At 35.2% G+C, this 15085-nt stretch overlaps 1 protein-coding gene across 5 annotated transcripts in view; it reads left to right on the forward strand.

The window, feature by feature from the left end:
* The window catches only part of Mdga2 (MAM domain containing glycosylphosphatidylinositol anchor 2), a 716330-nt gene that overhangs the window by 553267 nt on the left and 147978 nt on the right, over positions 1-15085 (forward strand). For 4 of the 5 annotated variants that reach the window (XM_075947276.1, XM_075947278.1, XM_075947280.1 and 1 more), the window contains exon 8: positions 13773-14066. The exons of the other annotated variant lie outside the window; for it this stretch is intronic. In XM_075947276.1, coding sequence (XP_075803391.1) covers positions 13773-14066 — 294 coding nt within the window. The remainder of the gene's footprint in view (positions 1-13772; positions 14067-15085) is intronic. 5 annotated transcript variants of the gene reach the window in all.

Consider the following 15085-nt stretch of genomic DNA (forward strand, 5'->3'; position numbering starts at 1 on the left):
TTCCTTTAAATTCAGAATTCTTTCACCATTGGAAAGCAGTGCTGTAATTAACACGATCACACAATTCCCATTCACTTTCTAGTCTGTGCTTTTCATTGCTACACCCTGACCTTTCTGGAAATGGACAGCCCTGACATTTTGTCATCCTCATAAGGGAGAAATGGATCTATTTAGGGATGTCCAGACCTCATTACTTCAGAGAAAAGGAACGAGAGCTGGATGTCTATGTAGCCTGCCATTTATGATACTATCAAGACATAGAAATCAAATTATTGCCCATAATGGCAGACAAATGTAAGCTTCTTCCCTTAGGATGTCTTTAGATGTGCCTCTAGATACTCGTTGGTTACATTTGTATCCTCCCCAAGATGTTATTTTCCTCAAAACAGCCTTATAGAAATATATTGTATCTTCTCAACTCCTTGAAATGGCAAATGTGTGGATGTGTCCGTGTGTATTTGTGTGTATATTTGTGTATGTGTTTCTGTGTGTATTTCTTATTTCTATAAACATTTGTGTGGTTGGATGTGCACCTATGCTTAATAGTTGAGATATCTGGTTTCAATAAAATATGGTCTATACCCTTAATATAGAAATGTGTATATAACAATAAAGGATAACATGAAATAGTATGGTAAGCATATCAGTGATATGAAGATGACTAACATGTACTGTGTAGTTACTATATCTAGTACTTTTCCTTTATACGGCATATACATGTATAAAACACATTATAAGTGTAAAAATGTGCAAAGTAGGTATTATTGTGTTCACTCTATATAAACAGAGGGTCAAACTAGATAATGTTCCCCAAGTTACCAGTTCTTGAGGCTAGGCACTCAACCTAAGACCCATTTTCTGTAAGTCTGCTTAGGGGCACTTCGCTCTGCAGTGTACAACATTAGCTTTAAATTTGTACTAAATGTCCCTCTCAGCCATCTAATTTGAAGACGAGGAAGCAAATGCCATCTTCCCATTGCTAAGATTATGCATTTTATATGTGGTGAGGTTCTTTGTCTAAGCCAAACTTTTAATCTAGCTTTTAATTTTTAATTTTTTTCAAAGATGTATTTTTATTCATATATATATATATATATGCTGTGAGTGTGTATTTCACATGTATGCAGGTGTTCTCATCAGCCGGAAGTGTGTGTGTTGGATCCCTAAGAGCTGAAGTTAGATGTGTTTTTGAGTCACATGATATAGGCTCTGGGAAATGAACTTAGATCCTCTTCTGGAAGAGCAGTAAGTGCTCTTAGACATTAAACCATCTGTCACAATCTTCTAAATTTTTAACCTAATATAATTAAAATTCCTGAAAACCCTCCATGTTCATTTTAAGCAGTGTTCTAATTAATAAATTATTATGAACAATTGCAGCTTCTAAAAAGTCCCCATGTTTATCATTTCCCATGATACAGTGTAATTCTTGATGTTGGTGAGGGGCCTAATACGTGCCTCTTGTCTGCACTCTTGAATGTATTCACCTACGGAAATGGCTAAAATACTTGTTAAAGTAGTAAGTCTAGCATAGGCTACATATTTTTATATGATGTCCTGCATTTTTTAGTTCCATGGACTTTCTATCAGACTAGGGGGAAATGCTGGTACACACACACACACACACTCGCACGTACACATTTGAATAAATCATGGGAGCCGGGCGGTGATGGAGCACGCCTTTAATCCCAACACTTGGGAGGCAGAGACAGGCAGATCTCTGTGAGTTCGAGGCCAGCCTGGTCTATAAGAGCTAGTTCCGGGACAGGCACCAAAGCTACAGAGAAACCCTGTCTCAACCCCCCCCCCAAAAAAAATAAATAAATAAAAATTAAAAAAAATAAATCATGGGCATCATTTTTAAGAATAAATGAGGCAGAATGCAAATGTGTTATGGGCTATAGTAGTTACAGGAACTTGGCACACACGCACACACACACACACATTTTTTTTCTTTACTTACTGTGAAGCCCTGACTGACCTAAGCTCCCTATGAAGATCAGGCTGGCAGTGAACCTGCAGAAAACCACCTGCCTCTACTACCCAAGTGCTGGGATTAAAGGTGTGTGCCACATACCCAGCTGGAACTTCACTTAGCTAACATTTTATCTATAAGAGTATTTTTTACCCTCTTAAATTTGTATTACATTCTATTTAGAGTAAAGTATTTTATAATCAAATCATTTGAGTTTTTCCATATAACTGTAGTTTTCTATTTTTATCTTCTGTTATTTTACAAAATCTCAAATATACCAAACATTTAATGAAGCTTCTATAGGAGCAATAGGTTGGGGAACAAGACTCTAGTTCCCAGACATGCATATGACTTAATGTTTCTTTATAAAATAATCTTTTCATTCCTCCAAATTATTTTCAGACTTATCTGCTATGTTGCTCCTGTGAAAATCTGTTTTTAATTATTGAAATCATCACGTACTTCTGCTCTTTCTTTCAAAATTTCATTCTAAATCATAATTTGTGGTTACTAAATTTTTCACATAAATTGAGTTACTAGCTAGCTTTAAAGACTTTTTCCTGGTCCACAACCAAGAGAACCTAGACAACAAAGAGGACTTTAAAACAGGCATACATAGATCTATATAGGAAGGAGGAAAAGATAAGATCTCCTGAGTAAATTGGAAGCATAGGAGTCGTGGGAGAGTGTAGAATAAAAGAGAGGAGGAAGTGAAGGAAGAAGAGAAAAAATGTATAGCTCAATAAAAACAATAAAAAAGAACGCAAAAATTTGTTACCGTTTATGTACTTTAAGAAAAATAAAATTTGGCTTGTGAGTCTTACCATCCATAATCAGGAAACACCAATTACTTTTATGGATTTCAGTGCAGAAGAAACAAACCTGAGAAAGAATTTGAGAAAGAAACAAAGAAGTTAATAAGAAGTTTTCATAATAGAGATTAATATTAATAACAACAAATATTCCATCAGAAATGCAAGTTAGATCATTAAATTGTTCAAAGATCTAAATGGCTCAAGATACTGGAAAAGTTAACGAGCAGTGCCAAAATTGACGTTAGCCATCTCTGAGACAGCAGGCACAGGTTCTGAGTTTATTTGCAGCAAGTCTTTTGGCTCATGTAGCAGAAAACATTTGAATGCGATGCAGAGAATAATGTGCTGGTTTGTTCTTACACTTTGTGTTCTGTGGAATCCCTCAGAGACTATTCTTGTGCCATAGCAACACCTGCTGGGAGAGGGAAGTTGGAACAGCCATATCAGATGCCTGCCAAACCAGCTTTTCCAATGAATGGCACTGCATGCCCTCCATCTCCAATACCAAACCTTCAGAATTGCTACTTCCAGGATACTGCTGCTCCCCATATGCTCCAAACACCTAACAATTCTATTATAATAAGATTTCCTAACTCTTCAAAAGTAAGCATTGTGTATGTGTGTGTGTGTATTATTGCCCTTTAACCTTCTCCTTGGAATTTCAGAAGTAGATCCCGGGGTATTTTAACCTTCCGTGTATTTGCTTTCTTTCTGCTTTGTCCTGAGATCTGTAAAAGACTATCAACGTTTTATGGTTAGCATCTCCTAATTTATTAAGGTGAGATGCTGAAAAGTATGTATCAGTGCAAAAACAAAAGGCAAGTTTTATTTACAGAGTAGGGCAAGGGATGTATTTATTCTAATTCCTATCACAGTTAGGAACAGTGGGCAAGCCATATGGTGTGAAGACATGTTATAAATAAGTGCTTGTTCGTATGTGAACAAGACTCTAACTGATGCAAGTCTGGGAAGAGAGGACTACATGAGCATTCTTGTGTAGATCAGACTAGCTTTTTATGGGCTGCTAGATGTGGAAAGTCATAGAATAGGCAAATCACTCAAAACTAACAAGTGCTTTCTTCCTCACTTCAATGTATTATTTTGCTTCAATGTATCATTGTTGTGATCAAATGAGAGTAGTAATAGTACTACTAATATAATAATATATATAATATAAATCCACTGTTTTCAATATTTTTAATCATTAAATAATAATTATTCAGTAGTAGTTTGCCTTCTTTGGTTGTCTAGTAACTTTGATTTAGGACTATATGCCAACCAGGACTTTACTAAACACCTCTGAAACACCTTAAAAAGTCCAAGGGCATGAAGGTTACTGAAAGGATCGAAGACTTTGGTTAGAATATTTCAGCTACATCTGATAGGATGTACACATTTTCTTGGTGATAAATAAAACAAAAATAAATTTATTATTTAGAAATAATAAAATTCAGAGACACAAAAGATGAACAAAGGATACAGGAATTGGTAAAAATGAATAGAGAAGAACATTTAAATGGAGGTGAAACATTGCATGGTATGGTTTGAACTCATACCTCATGGTATGAGGTTTGAACTCATTCATGAATGGCAGTGAAAGTTACAACTGAGCAAACTTGTTAGTTAGATATGCAGACCAGTTTTGTCATAACCAAAAAGGGAGTTTTCACAGATGTACTCATTAAGATATGCATACTAATGCATAGTATGTAAGATGGATTAGAGTCAGTAAAATTTAGACATTCCATCTCAGAAAATGGGGTATTAGTAGTATACACATTCAGATGATAACATTTTTTAAAGATCAACTCAGAAATGATAAAGGATTTTTCAGGAGAAAGATATTTGTCAATTTAATTTTAGTAACCTGTTTAAAAAGTTAATGATGATCCATAAGGCAGTACAGAAGTGAAATATGCTCTCAAATACCTGTATCTCAAGAAAGTTATGAATAGATAGATAGATAGATAAATAGATAGATAGATAGATAGATAGATAGATAGATAGATAGATAGATAGATAGATAGATAGATAGGATAGATAGATACAGAGTTTCACTGTGTAGGTCTGGTGTCCCTGGAGCTCACTCTGTAGGTCAATCTGGCCTCAAACTCACAGCAGTCTTCCTGCCTCTACTTCCAAAGTGCTGAGAGTAAAGGCATCCACCACCACTGCCTGGCTAGTTCTCAGTATTTTTAAATAACAGTAATGCAAGGAATTGTGATGCAGGCCTGTGATTCCATTTAGAAACAAGAAACAGAGGGACAATGAGTTCAAGAGCAGTCTCAACTGCCTAGTCGGCTACAGTGATATATTTCCTTAATAATAAATGAACGAACGGATGAACAAATATGTAAATAAAATAGTGACCAGAAAGTTCTAGGTCCTTCTTTTCCTCCTCTCTTTGTACAAATGAAGAATTGTTATCAGCAAGCATCTGGTAGCAATATTTATTTCTTTAGTAATGAATGGCCAGTAATTTTCCAGGTTTACATCAGAAATTGTTTGAAACCAGATGTGGTGTCAAGCAGGAAGCATATATCATCAGCAAGTCCATATGTAAGTGAGGGAACATTGATCCTATCTGAATATTTTCACCCCAAATAGCATTAATGTCTTTCTTACTATATTCCAGCATGTAAATATTTACCATGCTAAAAGTGAGCCAAAGTTATTATTTTAAAAATTACTGCCAGGACTTAGATTGGAATTATTTTGAATTAGAAGGAAATGCTCTGATTTGTGTTGAACGTATGTATGACTCTCTCTCTCCCCCAAGTAATCATTAATCCTGTGTTCTTATAACTTTGGTATATTAAAGCAAATTTACATAATCTTAGTGATTATTTTTAGTGTATGCTGTAAAGTGAGAGGCGATCAGAATTTTTCAATCCTATAGAATAGTTATTTTCAAATAGGTATTATGGCAATAACATATTTATGACCTATGTAGAATGTACTATTTTGAATGGAAGAGGATCAAGTAGATTTATAGTATATGTGCAGATGGTGGTACTTACCCAGCAGCTTCTTTCTATTACCCCACAGCCAAACATACTATGCCATTACTAACATCCAATTTACAATTAATGTAAAGGCATAATATTTAGTCCTACATTAAATGTCTGTGATTCATCAAACCCCAATACTGAGTGTGTATCTCTCTCCTTCCCTCTCTTTGCACACACACACACACACACACACACACACACACACACACACACACACACACACACACATATATATATATATATATATATATATATATATATATATATATATCCCAGAATACGGTAGCAATGAAAAGATTGAGTGTAAAATAGCATGAATACGAAAAAACTCCCTTTGATAGAATATCTGTCTTCTAAAAAGTGTAGGGTCTGAACTTTGAGCCACATCAATGCAAAATTAAATCCATCAATAACTGCTGCTTGAAATAGGATGTTGTTCCCTTCATAGTCTAAGTCAGATATAAGACTCATATCAAATAAGACAAAATTTTTAAACATAGGTGGTAGCTCAGAACGCACACTGGTCTTAGAGATGACCAAAATTCTGTCCCCACACCCACTCTGACTTTTAGTACAGCTTTGTAACTCCTGCTACAGAGGATCCATCGCTCTCTTCTGATCTACTTAGGCACCAGCACCAACATAACATGAGTATGTAATTAGATGTAAATAAAATATAAATACTGAAAAAATGATACTTTCACTGTTTATAAAACTTTCTATTGTTCTTGAAGAGGAAACATACATGCACACAGTCACGTGATTTCATTGATTTATCTCATTATTGCCTTTGTGTGTGATACTGGAGACATAGCTTAGTGCTTTGTGCATGTTGGGTAAGAACTTTCCAAGAACTAAATCACTAGCTCTCATTTTGATTATTTACATCTGAGAATTTACTTTACATTGGTCTTTCTTTTTTCTTTCCATCAGGACATTTCTTGAATTCTTACCTATAGAGGTCCCTTCAAGGAACTCACTATTCCTTTAAAATCTTATTTTCTTGTAGTTTTCTTTTATTTTAGTATCAATTATGCTTTCTAGTCTAAAATATGCACATCTAATATAAACTGATTTTCGTAAAACTTCAGGTGTAAATTAATTACTGGTGTATTTATTTCAGGAGTCTTTATGGGTCTGGTAAGCCAACTGTAGAAAGTTCTACGTGCTGCATTTAAAATAGAGTATTCCTTTCATCTTCATATTCTTTTTAAAGTTCAGCACCTGCCAGGACGTGCACAAGCATATCTGATTTCTTTTCACATTATTATTATTTCCGGGACTTCAAATGGACCTACGTGTTTGGAATAATGAAGTTTTCCAAGTAAAGATTGAAGAGTTGATGCCTTCTGTTTCCTCCCTAATACAACACAGAAAGTATTTCCCCTTTTGTTTCAGTTACTGTGTTTCATTTACAGTCTGTGATATAAGAGAAACGTTGTCAGAAAGCTATTTTGTTTGAGTTGTAGGTTTTATTGTTTTATTTTGTTTTCTGTTGTTGATGATGATGTTTTTAATGTTTGGAAGAAGAAACAGGTCTTGATCAAGACCTTCCCAGTTCCTCCCACTCTAGCCTTTCAGTATATGAACCACATCAGAAAATATGCCTATATTTTTATTTTCAGAGACTTTTTTAATAACAAATACCTTCTAAATAAATATGTTTTACAAGATGCAGGTGCATATGACTGTTGTCTTTTACTTGATATACTTTTATTGAGAAAAAAATAAATATTATAATTCATATAAACCATCTTAAAAATCCATAATGCACTTAATTATGTGCCTTAAAATTGCCTCTCCTTTGTCTATTTTAAAATTAGTTTGGAGTGCTGTTTTTTTTCTATACACATTTTAAATGAAAGAAAACAGAAAAAGAATATGCAGGATCATTTTTTAACTCTCTCAAATTTGAGATGCCTCTAAATGGCAAGACCTGCTTTATAAATCTACCCAAACATTATTTTTTCACAATTTCTACTTATCTGAGTTAGTAACTGCATATGTTTTATCATTTTTCTATCTGTTGCTGTTAAAAATGCTCATGACTCATGTCTGTTTATTTCTATTATCTGATTTAGTCTCAGATTTGTAATTTTCTGCCATCCCACTTTCCACTGATTCCCCTTTCTTCCTTTCTCAGTTATTTCATGTGCTGTTAGAATGGGCAGCACAGTTTACCAATAAGAACGTCAAGACAGTGGCTGCAAAGTGCTTTCTCATCCCCCAAACATGGGGGAAATGCTCAACAGAATCCCAACATTGAGAACAGCGGCAAAGAGCACCTGTTTCTCCTAGCCAGGCAGAATGAATTTCTAGGCCACAGAAAAGGGCAAATTCTCACCAGAAGTTGAAAGTAGTAACATCTAAGGCGGCGGCGGGGAGGGGATGTGCTCAGTGATGAGAGTGTTGGTTTGTAAGTATGGGCAACAGAGTTTGGGTCCCTAATACCTGCATAATCCAGGTGTGTGTGATGACAACTCTGGGTTCAAGTGCCTCCGTATTTATACAAAGGGTAGGGAAAGATTGAAAAGGACCCCTGCTATCAGCCTCAGGCTTGCACACAAAACACACACACATTCATACACACACACACACACACACACACACACACACACACACACGTGAGCTTGCACATGTACTCTTATAGTAATGTGAACCCAGGTACAGGGAAACACAAATGAATAGACATTGCCTACACATATACATAGAGAAAAAAGTTAATACTATTTGAACTGAGTTTTAACATGTAGGATGTGCAGAAGTCCTGGAGGACCCCAAGAATGCCCCTACTTCTAAATATGGGGGAACCAAATAAGAAATAACTGAATGTTCAAGATCACTATGGTCATCGAAACCTGTAGAACATGGGTGTTACTCTGTTGTTCAGAACACCATGTCTGGAGTGATTCATTTACAACATGAAAAATACACTTCTCTTTTTTTTATTTATTTTGCATACCAAGCACATTTCCCACTCCCGCCTCTCCTCCCCCTTCCCCATTACCTCATCACATACCCATCATCCACTTCTCAGAAAGGGCAAGGCCTCCCATGGGGAGTTTCCAAAAAGTGACATATCAAGTTGAGGCTTGATCCTCACCCCTGCATCAAGGCTGAGCAAGGCACCCCATCACAATAAATTGGCACAAAAAAAGCCAGTTCATGCATGAGGGATAGATCCTGGTCCCACTGCAAAGGGTCCCACAACAGACCAAACCATGCAACTGTCACCAGCCTGCTTAGGGCACAGTTTGGTGCCATGCAGGCTACCCAGCTGTCAGTCCAGAGTTCCCAGGTCCCAGGAGCTCAGATCAGCTGTCTCTGTGGGTTACTTCCTCATGAATTTGACCCATCTTGCTCATAAATCCCTCCTCCCTCTTCAACTGAACTCCTGGAGTTCCACCTGGTTCTTGGCTGTGGATCTCCGCATCTGCTTCCATTAGTTACAGGATGGAGGATCTATGATGACAATTAGGGTAGTCACCCAGGAGATTAGAGGAGAAGACTGGTTCAGGCACCCTCTCCACTATTGCTAGGAGTCTTCATTGGGGTCCTCCTCATGGATTTCTGGGAATTTCCCTAGCACCAGGTTTCTCCCTAATCCCATAATGGCTTCTTCTATCACGGGTGAGTTGGGGGAGGGACTGAGAGGGAGAGCAATAAAAAACACACATTTCTTTGAATGAGTTCTGAATATAGATTGCTTTAATATTTCACATTTCTATGGAACCTTTCATATGCTAATGTTTCGCAAATATTGGGGAAGAGTAAAAACTGAAGCAAAATGTATCATGACAAAATTGACAATAGTTGTATATTTAAGGAAAATCACTGTTCTTGTCATGTGAAACCCCTGCAAGAATTTGCTTTCCTCCTTGACTCTCCCTATTTCTGTCTCTGTTTCCTCCCTGTGTCACTGCCTAGCTATCTCATTACCACAATTTATTTGTTACATATAAAATTTTTTACTGAATTTATATTATGTATAAGATTGTCTCCTGGATGCTGACAATACAGCGATGAAGTATGTGTGTGTTCATTCTGGAAGCTCTTATTTCTATTTTGACATGTAGAATATGCTGTTATAAAATACACACGGATAATAAACCAGTAACTGTTGTGAAGCACTTGATGAGCTGTCATCCCCTGTAGTAACTGGTGAGGTGGGAGAAGAAACCCTGTTTGGATAAAATAGAGTTTGTACCACACAGCAGCATGCTCCACTTAACAATAGCACTTGCAATTATCCACACTGCTCGCTAACATGCTGTTCCTTGTCAATACTGATATTTTATCTATGTTTATTGAAAAATGACATCATCATTTAAAAGCCTTTATCATATTGTACCATGACAGTTCCATGAGTGAACATATCTGTCGTGCTGTTTTCAGAATTTCTTAAAACACTGCACTCATGAGCAATCTCATGGAGGTTTTTGGACTTCATAGTAACTTGAACAAATGTGTGTTTGTGGTGAAAAAGCTAATGACAGGGCAGCAGGAGAATTGGAAGAGTGAAACCCTCAAAATAGAAACACTGCAAAATGATGACTTTCCTGGGATGTCTGCCAGTATTTCTACAATAAAATAATTAAATAGGCAGGTATGGAAGATATTTTAATGCATATGCTGTGTATATTATACACATGCATATGTAAACATGCTCACTGGGATTAGATAGTACTTAGAAGTGCAGGCAAAAAGATAGGAGAAAACTAGGAAAACTATCATTTTAATTAGCAGATGGCATGTGTTGCTAATTAACTATTAATTTAAGAAATGATTGGTATTTGTGTTTGAAGATTTGGAACACTTGGAATAGAAAAATAGATTCCTTTGTAGAATCGAAGAAGTTGGAAGAGATTAGAATATCTACTGTTATCATATAAGACGAGAAAGAGTAACAAACATGATCTCCCATGGAAACACTGATAGTAATAATTCAGAGTTTGCTGTCTAATTTTAGGATATAGAACTTTTAGTCTAAGCAAAAAAGGGAAGCTTATAGATGTTCAGGGAAATCATAAGATATTTTTGGTCAAAAGAGATGTTTATAAAAATTTAAAGTCCTTAAGCCAGTGCAGTTCACACTCCTGTAAGCCCAGCACTTGGAAGCCTGATGCATTATGATCATGAGTACAAGTCGAAATAGGATATGAAGCAAGTTTCGGAGCAGCAGTGTGTCATAAAATAGTGAGAACCCTTCCCTGAACCAAAGCAAACAACATTTTACAGAATAAAAAAGATTACAAAATGTTTTTAGGTGTTTGTTGCTTAGTAAAACTTGAAGTAATTCATAAAAGACCTATTTTTAAGCTGACAAGATAAAAAACTGAATTCTGTTTTACTAACTTTAATTAGGCAAATTAAAAGATTAAAGATTTTAAATCAATGAATAACAAATGTGCAAAAGTAATTTTCATACTATTCAACATAGTGAAGTTTTAGGAAAATTTTAGGTAGTCAAGCATTTAATTATAATGGCCTAATGTTTTAAAATATTTAAATATTCACCATATTAAATCAAGATACAAATGTTTGCCTTTGACTCTGTTCCCCTTCACTTTCTACACTGTTTCTATCACAGGATGAGTACCCTCAGGACTGATACAGAAAAGTCAAGTAATTAGTTTCAAACTTTAGAAATTAATGCACAGATTGGTTACACTTAGCCCACATTTGGGGGCTTTAAGAAGTAAATATTTAAAGCAACAGCAATCCATTACACAATCTTTTAAATTATATTTTTTATGTAATACACAGAGAGTAATTGAAGTTTAGATACATACTTGGATTGATATAGCTTATATTTCTTTTGATATGTATCCAAAAATATTCTAATAGAGTATATTTTAGTTAGGAAATAATATAGCATAAGGAAGAATTTTCTGAAATATACATCCTAAAGTCACTTGTATTTCTTCTGGCCTCCTGCCGAAGAGCAGTAATTGAAAGGGATTTTGTCCATGGTCCTGCGAGGTTAGTGAGTGTGGGTGCTGGGCAAGGAGCCTACTGCTCACTTGCAGATATACAACTCCTTAGACCCCCTAAAGTATCACGTCAAATTATCAGTGTTTTCATTTCTGGTCAGTCATTGATTTTGTCATCCTGAAACTCAGTGCTTCTCCTTGGGTGAGTTTTGACATTAAATATTTGCTCCTTAGGATTATTAAGGGAGTTGAACACAATTGTAAATCTTCCAATTGTGCTTGGCACATAGTAATGACATCATATGTGGTAAATGTTAAGATCATTTTTGTATTTTATATCAGTTACTCTCAGAAAAGGCAAACAAATGTTACAGTTTCATCTGTTTTGTTGAGATACATGGCTTAGAATTGCATAATTTTTTGTGGTTTGCTTAAAAAAGAAAATTCTTGTAATAAATTTTAATAGTATCTACAAAATAAATTATTTGAGTAAATCGTTTAAGAATTACGTTTTTATAAATGTTTTCATTTTCAGATTAATTTTGTTGAGATCAACTCCTGTAATGTATATATTTACTTCAAGAAGATGATGATTACTGATCATTTTATCTGACTTGTGAGATTCTGTAATGTGTATCATATAACTAGATTTTTATAACTTGGAGTAAATGGAGAAATTAAAATAAGAATGTATGTGTGAGACACTTGAATGCCAAAATAATTTTGGTATCTCATTAATATCTCTAAATTAATGTCTCTAAATGTAGTAAAAAGCATTAGTTGAAAAATAACTTGAACTTGTTTGTTTTGCTACCCTGAAACAGGAATAAAGTAAGGCTCATAATCTCTAATGGGAAAATAAATCTTCCAGTTAGCCTAAAATCTGCAACACCTTCAAAAGAATTGCAGCATTAATTAGAATCATGTTTCTATCCACCCCTATCTCTAACATTGAGCATAGCTCATGTTTGTGGACACTTTGCTGCAGAGACCCATTTAATTTCAGTCAAATACAATTGCATTATTAATGCAAATTTGCTCATGTGATATAGAGTACTGTTTTTGATATTGTTTGTAAGAAAAATTATTATATTTCCCACAATAATCATGTCTTCCATTAAAACCTAACATGAGTATACTCCAGCCTATTCAGCTACGATCCAGCGAAACCATTCCAATGTCACACTAAGTATGCTCAGTACAATAAAAAATTAAATTCACTTTAGGAATTTTATACTGCCAATATACATTGAAAGATGTTTTGACTATCTCTCATAAGAATAATTTTATAGAAATAGTTGTAATATCTTGCCAAGAATCCATGTTGCTTCAAAATATGATAATTTGGAATCTTACAAAATTTAAATTTCTAAAAGACAAATGTGGGGGAATATAATGATTATCTGAATGTGACATTAGTCAGCTGTTCTATTTAATTCTCACCAGAGAGAAAATGGACCATAAATCTTAGCCCCATTTCTTAAACTTCTAATTTTATATCTTGGGCTCGTCTTTTTCCTCCTAGTTCTCCAGGCTGTGTTGTTGTCACGTGCTCATATGAGTAAAATGAAATAATTTAAAACTGAATTTAATATTTCTACCTCATTGCTATTATTTTGATTGGCAATTTTCTATATGACTGATAATAACTGTTAGAAGAGAGTTGTGTTTATACGTGGTGGCCACACTTGCATCAACTTGCTTGTTCTGTTTAAAGCAAAGACTGATGGCCCAGTTAAGGGCTAAAAAGACAAAACATTGAACAGAGTTTTCTTTTATTGACCATGTGTCTTCAAATGTAATATTTTTCTTATTGTGAGAATGTATATAGTCTTTATTTTAGAATGTACCATGAAAGTTGTAAGATTATTTTAAGTGACAGCATCTTCCCCTTATTTCTGTGGTTCCTATATTTTATGTCACCTGCATTGTCAAATTCCTTCAACCAACACAAATTGTTTCCTTATGATGTTCTGTGACTGAATATGTCTTACAAGTTTATACTAACCTTGAAAAATTTTCTTTTTCCCATTTCAAGTTCCACCCAATCTGACTGTTCCACAGGAAAAATCACCTTTGGTCACCAGAGAAGGAGACACAATAGAACTTCAGTGTCAAGTAACTGGGAAACCTAAACCAATCATCCTTTGGTCTAGAGCTGATAAAGAAGTCGCAATGCCTGATGGGACAATGCAAATGGAGAGTTACGATGGGACACTGAGGATTGTGAATGTGTCAAGGGAAATGTCAGGGATGTACAAGTGTCAAACCAGCCAGTACAACGGATTCAACGTGAAGCCGAGAGAAGCCTTGGTCCAGCTCATCGTGCAGTGTGAGTAAATTCCCTTCCCTTTGGTTTCTCTGGGGGAGTAAATGAGGAGATGACAGCAACTTGGTTTGAATAAAAGAGGTGATTCTTGGCATTGGATAAGTATAAAATGAAAAAAATCAATTACTGTCCAACTTATATGACAATTGCCATTTATCTGGGTATTACTAGCTTTTAGAAAACAGGTCTCTTATATACACATTATGATCATTATGATGTTTAAGACTAGAGAATCAACAAGTATAATGACTAAAAACCATCTGAGTACAAATAAAGCAAGATGGAGATGAAAGGAACTGTTAATCAGGTTACTAAGATCTTTAATTTTCATACTTCTTTTTTTCAATAATTGCATCCATCTATTTAAAGAATCCCTTTGCCTAAATGTGAATGTCTGATCTTTGACATGGTGCTTTTGCATGTGTGAAGTTGTTACAATAGGTTGCACAATTATCTAGTAGTAGAGTTAGTGAGGATCTTAGGTGCTGAATTCTGCTAAATTACCTAACGTATAAGTGTTTATTTATAAGCTAAATAAGATAATTATCGAACTGTTTCTATTGAAATTGTGGCTGTGTTTCTTAAAAGCACTGCAGACACTATGGAGTTAATATTTGCTCTTAAAATAATTAAATCAATAAATTTAAGAATTAATAAAAACTGAGCAATATCACTGGCACTGCTTACCTTGAGAAAATGCCTAAAATCAGCAAAAGATTGTAAAATTTGATCTTATAATAGCAGATAATGAGAACGATTGTACTGTTGTTTCTATGGTGACAGGACTGTGATTCAAAAAGATACCAATAGCCATGAGGAGAATTCAGCTTTGTTGGTATAAGTAGAAGGGTATAAGGTGCAGGGATCGCAGAGTACTGGCTGTGAGGACGTCACCCAGAGCCCTGTGTCCATGCCCTGTCAACTCTGAAAGCCAAACGCCAGCAGCCTTTTCAGGTCCAGCCAGGGATGCACTGTGTTTCAGGAGTTTCTTTACAAAGAATTAGACTCTCTCTGAAGAATAT

Source organism: Microtus pennsylvanicus, chromosome 14, assembly GCF_037038515.1.
Source record: "Microtus pennsylvanicus isolate mMicPen1 chromosome 14, mMicPen1.hap1, whole genome shotgun sequence".
Classification (NCBI taxonomy): domain Eukaryota; kingdom Metazoa; phylum Chordata; class Mammalia; order Rodentia; family Cricetidae; genus Microtus; species Microtus pennsylvanicus.